The sequence below is a fragment of the Crassostrea angulata genome, chromosome 1 (genome assembly GCF_025612915.1).
Source record: "Crassostrea angulata isolate pt1a10 chromosome 1, ASM2561291v2, whole genome shotgun sequence".
Classification (NCBI taxonomy): domain Eukaryota; kingdom Metazoa; phylum Mollusca; class Bivalvia; order Ostreida; family Ostreidae; genus Magallana; species Magallana angulata.
The window spans coordinates 36,796,546-36,806,316 of record NC_069111.1 but is presented as its reverse complement, the minus strand read 5'-3'; the positions used below and the strand labels follow the sequence as shown (position 1 = coordinate 36,806,316).

General features: G+C 31.4%; 1 protein-coding gene across 2 annotated transcripts; it reads left to right on the top strand.

Moving 5' to 3' along the window:
- The first annotated feature begins 5,981 nt into the window (after positions 1-5,981).
- On the top strand, positions 5,982-7,971 carry LOC128155322 (uncharacterized). 2 transcript variants are annotated; one of them, XM_052816971.1, is made up of 3 exons: positions 5,982-6,079; positions 6,884-7,053; positions 7,687-7,971. In XM_052816971.1, the coding sequence occupies exons 2-3, from the start codon at positions 6,897-6,899 to the stop codon at positions 7,914-7,916; spliced, it is 387 nt and encodes a 128-aa protein (XP_052672931.1). In that variant the 5' UTR covers positions 5,982-6,079; positions 6,884-6,896; the 3' UTR covers positions 7,917-7,971. The 2 variants fall into 2 exon arrangements, with proteins under 2 accessions (XP_052672931.1, XP_052672938.1); XM_052816978.1 differs by lacking the exon at positions 5,982-6,079 and adding an exon at positions 6,181-6,338.
- Positions 7,972-9,771: the final 1,800 nt, after the last annotated feature.

Here is a 9,771-nt window from a genome sequence, read left to right as displayed (position 1 = left end):
AACAATGGTTATACAGTTTGTGTTCTAATATTTTTTGCCTGTATATCTACTGTTATAATTTAAACAATTATAATGTGTATCTGCATCTGTTGACCTTTGACACATGTGTTTTATGTTGAACATCACTTTGTGTTAGTACTAACTACATGTATGTAGGAAAGTGCGCTCTAAGTTTTAAGAACTTGTGCCCAATCCCTTTGTTCATGTCAGCAAACAATGAAATATGTTCAAATCAAATCATGATTATTGACCACTACAACGAACACAATCTCAAATCGAAGTATATTATATAGAAACAACGCCTAGGTTTTTTTTAACCGATTTATCTTACTGTACTTGAAAATAGTACTCTGTCGCTGATTTTGAACATGCTTTCAATACAAATCAAAAGAAGGTATGGGGCACCTACAAATTGTGACGTACACTTGTTTGAATTAAATAATGAAATAAACTTTAACTTTATATTTTTCTTTCTTAATGGCTTAATGTCTTTCAACGAAGCGCAATATATTTCAGCGTCAGATACTGATCTGCAAGAAATGAGTTGGAAAGTTGCTGGGTGTACGTTTTTTAACATTTAAAATGGTTTTTGAAATGCATACATTATGAAATATTGTACAATCTAAAAGTTTAAGACGGGAATTATATTTTGATATACTTCTATTCACATTAATAACTCAAGGTGTACCGAAACAAAATGTAGTTTGTAAACAATGTTGAACACAAGACAGGCAACAAATTGTACAAACATTACTGTAATCTTGTCTTTTGTTCTAAACTATATTTTAATAGCAGTTGCATGGTAAGAGCACATTTGATATATTCTATTATCCATTAAATATATGTATGCAATCCTTCTTTGGTGTTTTTTTTTGTTACTTCATGTTTTGTATAATGTAGCATGAAGAAATCCAGAATATTGGTTGTGTAATCTTTTGTGTATAATTTTTTTTAATTATCATGATGAATGTCTTGTCTTCAGCGACTTCAATTCGTTTCTTTTTGATGTCATAAATGCTTTGTCACAATCAATTAATTATAAATGACTATATTAAATTAACGTTCTTTGTCTTATATCTGAACAGATTCATGTATTTATATATAACTTAGTTAAATATATATACTTACAAAACTATAATATTAAAAATTCTATTTATTTGACTCAATCATTTCATTTTATTATGATCGTCCCTCCAAAATTTAAGAAACTTTATTGTGATTTTCTTTTATTACAAGAATTTCATATAACTGGACTGGCAAGTTTTTTGATTTTTATAATAAAACCCTTTTTGTGTATTTTTAACAGGATATTTATTTTTTATTCACGGGTATTTGATTTCCACACCTAACGACAATTTTCCGAGGAACAACTTGATCATGTTCGAAAGTCCAAGAGCATCTAATCACATGTATATTGCTTTGGTTTCAGTCATCATTTAGTATAACTTATGACTTATTTTTTTGTACGCTTGTACAAAAAAAGCTAACTTGAAGATTCTATTATTTTCATTCAAAGAAAATATACTAATATCTACATCATCAGAAATAAAGCAACTACTTTATTTTAACCAGCAGCACATTTTAGAAATTATACTTTATGCACTCGTACGCCTGTATAAGATAGATTAAGTAAATTAATAAACTTGGAAATATTAATAATGGATATGTAATGTTCTTTTCTAGATATTTAGACATAAATGTAAATATTTAATATAAATGACAAACATACATTACCTTAATATAACCGTTGATTTCAACATGTAAATTAATGTTGTTTATATTATGAAAAACATAATTATATTGTACATCATGGAGAACGTGTACAACTTTTTTAAACTTAACAGACTTGTAAACATTATAAGGTATAATTTTAAACAATCATGTAGAAGTAAACTTGTTTCTAACAGATACAGTTGGTTTAGTTACTTTTCACTCTATTTTCACGTATGAAACTGGACCGTTTCGAAATAAATGAAACGATGGTATCGCCATAATTACCGTAGCATCTGCAGATGCAGACACCCTGTTCATTCAGACCACAAAAATTAATGAGGCTTTGCATGTCAGCCAAATAAAGGAACAGCAAAGAAGCAGACAAACCACCTCAAAACCACCTCAAAATGGTGTCTTTTCATTTCCCTTTACAAGTAGATTTATCATGTATATCGCTGATGTAGTCGGGAGGTAAATAGGAATAAATAGATCTTATAAAGATATCGGTTGGACGAAGGACAGTTTGGAATAACAAGATATAAAATTTAGAGCAGTGATGTTAAAATGTCTGTACATGTTTGACTCTAATGAAAGAATAGAATATCGGGTACTATAATTTATAAGAATTTACAGAAAATGGAGATGTGAAGTAATGAATTATTTAACATATTCAGGAACATTATAATTCTTGCATAAAAAATGTCGATTAATGAATGAAATATGTACGCGTGTGTTTTGTATTGCTTAAAACAAAGTCCAAGAAAATGTATTTTGAATCTCAAGATCGTACGTGTATATTTTTTACAATGTTAAATATTTTGAGAACTTTGAGCCAAACTTTCATCTATTTGTAAAATTTATTTTCTTTGTGAATGATTATCTTATGAAACGTACGTTGTATTCTATTTGCATTTTTTGGAAAAATTTCTCCTTTTTCTGAACAGGTAGTAGATTAGTTCTAGAGATCTTAGATGTCAAATCTCATTAAGATACAAATGATTCACCCAGTCTTCTGTCAGGTTATAAATCGTCTTCCAACAACTAGTTGTGAGCATCATATATCAAATTTAAATGCCACTTTCTCAATGAAATATTTGGAAATGCGGGCCGAGGGTACGTCAGTCCCCATCCAGTATTCTTCCAAGTTTGACACTGGGTCAATTTGATTTCGTAACGATGGTCAGTCCGAGTCTTTCGGTATTCTCTGGGCTGGTCGAAATGTCTTGATGAATGATCTGACCAGCGCCACTGTGATAATTAGAAAGCTGTGTGTCGGACGCCCCGCTCCCATTCTGAACGAAACCCATAATTACCGGACTCTGTTAATGCGTCGTCAATCGCCGGTTATCGGGTAGCTAATCATTAAGGGTGTCAAATGTTAACAAACTTAATTACTGATTGGTAGAAAGCGAGCATGTGAGCAGGTATATTAGCTGGCCGTACAAATTGACTCCTGTTGGATATATTTGAATGAAGTCCTTTCAGGTGCACTGGAGAAACTGTCAGAAAGGTTAATTAGATGAGAGTGTTAGAGAGTTTTATCTCGAGATGGCATATGCCCATTATCAATGTCTGACGATTACAACAGAAACAAATACATCTTTTTATTTCAAATTTTAAGAGTATTCATATCAGAAAGGAACTATACAAAATATAGTTCTAGTATCAACTCAACGGCCATATGGTTCATTGAAGTGAGTGATTTGCAGAGAAAGAAATGATGCGTTTATGACAACAAATCTAAGTGGTATTAGTAGTTACTGTAGTCTTTATGTCAAAAGTCCTATTTGTTCTAATTTAAACAGTTTGACATATTATTCTCATTGCAATGGTATTAAACATTAAAATTCCCAATTAGAATTGAAACGGGGCGATATAATGGGGAACCTCTCGATGGAAGAATATGTAATTTTGTGTGTTTTATTTAAAAAATGAAATATTAGTAGAAGGCGAGAGTCATTTTCTGTTGAATTGTACAAAGTATTCTCATTTTAGAACGGAACTATTTAATGATATCGAATACAATCCAACTATAGCAATGTCTAATTTTGCCTGTATTATTCTTCTACTGTCAAATCTCCCTGAGACAAACCTCTAAATATTTACTGAAAGTTTATTACCATTACAGACAGTCATTACTGTATAAAAACGCAATGCGTAATATATGTATACATGCATGTATATGTTATAATTACAGTGACATATAGGCCCAATCATTATTTATTTTGTATTACATATTAAATTTGTTATAACACATGTCGCTGTAATAAATTATTTACTTACTTGTTTACTTACTAACTTATTACCCAAACACACCGGTCTAAATGATTCAGTAAAGTATAATAAAACAGGTATTAACATCAACAAGGGGTTTTTCCCCATTTAAGTACAACATTCGATATGTTTTACCGTCTTTCTTTTTTCTTTTTTTTTCTTTTTTACATAAGAATGTTATATTTTTGATACATGTGTTAACAGCTAGTAAATTTATTTCACAAACTCTGCAATGGGGCTGAGCAATATATATATAGTAATTATATCTATCTTATTTATCAAACCAATTCCCATGTTTGTTACTTTTGTTTTTCGTTTCCCCCCGAAATTCGTGATGGTTTGTACTTTTCTATTCGTCTACAACGATTAATGATTCATATATATTAAAATATATGCTGTTTTATTTACATCACGGGTGGCAAGGGAATGATATTTAATTACTATAAAGTTCGATGCAATGGAGATAACAGAATAATTAGCTAATAAAACTTGAGGCTGAAACAGATAGGGTTGGCTAGCTGGGTAGGTCTGATAGGAGTGATGTCTCTATGAAATAAACCACAGGGGTGGAATGGTCGTGGGGTGGGTTTATTGCTGCTAGGGGTATCAGCTTTAATATCCAACAGAGGGCCATAAAGTCGGAATAAAATCTTCATCGTGTACTTTAATTGCAAAGGAAAAAGAATGGATCATATTCTTTCCTGTAGAATACCACACTGCTGCAGAAGTATAAAGCAAAATACAAAAGAATAAGAAACATCGCGTATTTTAATGGAGGGTAGCAATGTCAGAAATTTAGTGCTTCAAATTTACATATAACATATTTTATGGCTTTCGCGTAGTCTCTTCGTCTCCAAAACTTAGTTTTAGCCCGTCTCCTCTATCTCAAGATTGTCCATAATTAAACATTGCGACTGTATATGAAGTGAAAATTTAATCTGCTTTGTTGTCATTTAAAGGCAATTAAAACTGGATGATTAAGTTACATCCCTTGACATGATGATGCAAATATCATCCGACGAATGAAGGAGATCCCAAATATTAACCATTTTGCAAAATATACGATTTACGTTTCGTTACTGGTACCAATAACGCTGAAACCTATCATCTATACTGTCAAGATTTGTGAGATGTGGATTTGTTCCATATAATTATATTCTTTAAAATTTATGGTTTTGTCAGTAATAAGTTTACGGCGCTGTAATTCATTAGCATATTGTTATTATTTAATTTTATTGTAAATGCGTATTTGAAATAGCTCAGATACTGAGTACATGTACAAGAAAGATTTGGTTTATCTAGAAATACAAAATGATTGTTTTGGGAACATTTTGAATTTTTATGTCAATTTATTCGTCAGGTGTTAGGTCTGAACCCTTACATTAACATATGTTATTCATATTTATTTTTTAGATTGAATTGACGATTTGAATATTAATAAACGACATATTTTATCCATTATACATTGGTGCAGCTTGAGGATACATAAATTAACAGAATGAAAATTATCACATAAAAAAGAAAGAACACCACTTTCAAAATGAATAATTTTTTTCAGTCATATCAATGTTTATAGTTTTGATTCTTTAAAAGTTTCTAACATTATGAAAATGAATCTTTTTTTCTAGAATTCTAAATAATGACAGGTGGTCCCTCCTGAAACATTTGTGTTTGAAAATAAAAATTGTTTTTCAAATATTAATAAGATAAATGTGCACATATTCATTGTAGATTATGCATAAAAATGTTTACTACACGTTTCATTTAAAAAATACCAAAGTTTGAAAGAAAAAGACGAAACACGTCTATGATAAACAAACTAATACCATGGGCGTGTAAAATACGTATAAAGTGTCAACAACACCTAATAAAGTTGAATGATTCATTTAATTCAAATATTTACTAAACAAATCTCCAAGCTTTTACATTATAACAATCTTTTCATGATAAGCTAAGTGACCTCTGACCTTGTCAACCTCAATATCTCTTTATAGACCAAGTTCTATCTCTACTGGAATCACGACAATCAAGTCTTCAAAGAAGCTACGTCATAGAGTTGTTGACACTGAACGCAAAATGGTCTAAATCAAAAGTAAGTGTTTGTTTAGCTCAAGATATCTCCTCCACTGCTAATCTTTTAATCGATGACCCTCTGATGTGCACTCCAGATAAAGGACTATATTACATGTGAAACAGCACCTTATTGCCTAAAAAAGTATTCAATATTAAGCTAGACTGCATGAATACGTACAAGGGAAACATAAACAGTGAGCTATAGAACAGCAATCTCGGTTTGCATTTGGAAAAATAATTTTACTTTTGGGGTTTTAACGCGTGCAATCATAAAAAAGGTAAGGCTTTTTAAATATAATTCCCATTTCGATAAAACAAAAACTAGGAGCAACTTTAATGAAAACATTTACCATATATATTAGAAAATGATTGAAATTTTAAAATTTAAGAAGTATTTGATGCCTTTACTACCATCTTGGGAATGTTTCATTTTAATTAGTATTTTTTAAGTGAAAAAGTTCCTAATAATTTACAGGTTAATTTTAGAACTTTTTGATAGCATAATTTCAAACTGAATTCTGTGAATAAATTTATCAAAATTAACCTTGTAAATATACCGATTACATTTTTATCTAAAATTCTCTGACTTTACTTTCTTTTTATTCGAATATAATTTCATTCTCATTTACTTATTTATATTTCAAAAAGCTATGGGAAACGATATCATATCTATACTAATCTATAATCTTCTAATATCGTTATAATTAATCATGGTTGCCTTTATCACTTAACAATGTGAAGATAACAAGAAATAATGATATATGATTTATCCCTGACCTCCTCTCTTTCTCACGATTTTCACCTCAGTTCGTTATATTTCCAGCTCTCCTTCCACTATGCTTACCACGCTAACACTCGGGGCCCTTGTCCTTTGTGGGATCACATTGCAAGTGTCTGAGGCGGATCCCATTTCTACATTGTGCATCCTGCAATGTGACTTTGCCTTTAGTTCGAAAACACAAGCTTCAAGCTGTGATTGCCGCGCTCTTAAAGGTTTGTACGATAAACATTTTTCTATGAACAATAATCTAGATTGCCTGTATGTACGTGTTCCTTGAATAATTAAAATTGTGTCCTTTTCATATTAAATATCATTTACAAAATCACCAGATTAAAAGCTCACTTATGCCGTATTGAAAATTGACACGGATTGTTTTTAAAAGAGCGACGATTACATTTTTAGCAATCTGAGATTTATTATCCTTGAATTGAATTCCTTTGAAGTCCAAACAATAATTGATTTATAGGACTAACACCGAACGTATGTCACAGAAAGTACAAAGACAATAAATAACATGAAAAACACAACTGTCACCTTCATGAACACCTGGGCAACAGAAGTGATTTAATGCTTCAGGCTTCCAACATCAGTTTCAGAAAAATATCTCTTTTCTGTGATCACGTGATGCGTACTATGCATCTATGTTTAAACATATTAATCTGATGATGATCAACCAAAGAAATTACATCGTAACAAAACTCTTTTAAATCTTTGGGAGACTATTGTAAATCAATTATCTCACTACCACCTATATATCTATCTCAAATTAGATCTGGCTAGATTAAGTTTTATTTCCTTCTATGGCATTTCTTAACTTTTTTTTTGTTTTCTTCGTCAATTTCCAGCGTTGATGATGTCACGCACCCACAGTGAACACACGACTCACCCCCACACTGACCATACGGAACACCCCCACCACTTAAACCACCATTTCACCACCCAGGAGCCCACCACCACATCTACGATAACCCCGGCTCCCAAAACCACCCAGGAACTGTGTGATATACTGTGTGCCATGCAGCAGGGCGGTGACGCTTGCCATTGCCTAAAACCCGGACTCCCTGGCCGGAAGTGACGTAGCTTTTCATGTTATTTTATTTTTGGTGATTATTAAAGATTTACCCAATATGCGTCACTTCTTTTATCAAATTGAATATATGTGTCGGTGTGAATTGAAGAGTAGATCGACAAATTTTATTCTAAATGATCATTTTTACAAATGCAACAGAAACCGTTCATTATAATTTGGAAATGTGTAAAGTATTAAAGGAACTTAAAACAGTTTTTGCATTGTAGGTCTTTAACCCTTGAATATTTTTCTTAAACGTAGTTAAAAACTTAATTTTAACAACTTTCAATCAAAAATCAAAATCAAAATAAAATAGATATAAAGTCTTGAAACCTACAATTCACAATTATATAATTTATAAACAAAAATTGGAATGACAAATCAAATACAATATGCCATTTTCATAATCTCATGAACTCTGTTGTATTTGAGAAATAAAATCCATTAAAAATTGATAAACAACACCACTGTACAGGGAAAAAAATCACAAAACGAGCAAACATAATAACGTTCAAAGTAAACAAATCTACATATAATAGCTTGTTAAAATGATTTTCATGTATTTGGGCATCTTGCTATAAATTATTTCTCCTCTATGGACATACTGTTTCTGAAGTGCTGGCATGTATCAATTTATCCAGTCTGCTTCGGCTATAAAACCAATATATGTTCGTCTCACAATTGATTTCTTTTTCTCCCATTTCCTAATCTAACAGATCAGTTGCTTTTCATTTGTTCCATGAGTGTTTGCAAAAATATGTATTAAACATATGCAATTACCATAACATAGCTAAAATAGATGCCAAAAGTCGTCTGCCAAATTGGATCTTAACATGTGTTGTTGAAAAATAAGCTGTCTTTGAATGCAATTAACTCCAAAGAGAAAAATGAAATCGGTAACGCACAGGCGAAAATGAGCAAATTAGAGAGTAGCGTCGATTAAGATAACTTTCAAGGAACTTGAAAATTAGCCGAAACAGTGAGCAAAAGTCTAGCTCGTTGACAGACGCATCCACAGCTAACTAATTAGAGGTTCTGTCATTGGGTACAAGGATTCGCAAAGATCGTAAATCTTTCAATTATAGTGTAATATACATTTCAATCGTGTCGTAAATGTCACCGGAAACATATGTTGCTATGTAGCTAACGTGCCAAAATGGCAACCGTCTAACGGTCGGTTTTTTCACGGTATGTACTAATAGTTTACAAGATTTTTATCAATATTGCTGCAATGCTGATTGGAATCTGTAACATCATTTTTGCTCAGCTGAAAGAGCTGTTAAAAATGCATCCAATTCTCGAAATTGAATTCAAGCAAACGATGGACTATGAAGTATTACAAACAAATGTTTCGGAATTGTAATTCTCAAAGAAGTCATATCCATCAGCAAAAAGTTTTTATTTCACTCTTCGTCCCAAGGGAAGCAGAACAAAATCACATGTGCACATATATATGCAAATCAAAAACGTTTGATTTATGGATAGTTTACAGAAAATTGTGAGAGCACGAACTTTTTAAATCAATTATTAATTTTGTAATTTGAATTTCAATGTTCTTTTATCTGGGGAAAATTTTATGAGAATCAATTATTCACATCGCAACTTGTTCAACATGTGATAATAAAAATTTACAAAGCACCACCTCCCACCCCAAAAAGTTTGCTCTTACAAGTTGCAATTTTACTTCGAGCCCGTATGTGAAACCCGTCATGCAATAAAGATCTAAGTGTTTAAAAAACGAAAGAGATATCAACATGAAATAATGAACAACAGAGGTAAAAAAAAATCTGCAATAAACGAAATTGGTCTATTTCGATTCTGTAATTGAATTGTCAATATGCTAATATAATAGTTTTACTGC

Bases quoted from the DNA above. Each gene is read 5' to 3' on its own strand.
- LOC128155322 (XM_052816971.1), top strand. From the start codon at position 6,897: ATGCTTACCACGCTAACACTCGGGGCCCTTGTCCTTTGTGGGATCACA. The intron at 7,054-7,686 runs GTTTGTACGATA...GTCAATTTCCAG, and splicing joins TGATTGCCGCGCTCTTAAAG to CGTTGATGATGTCACGCACC.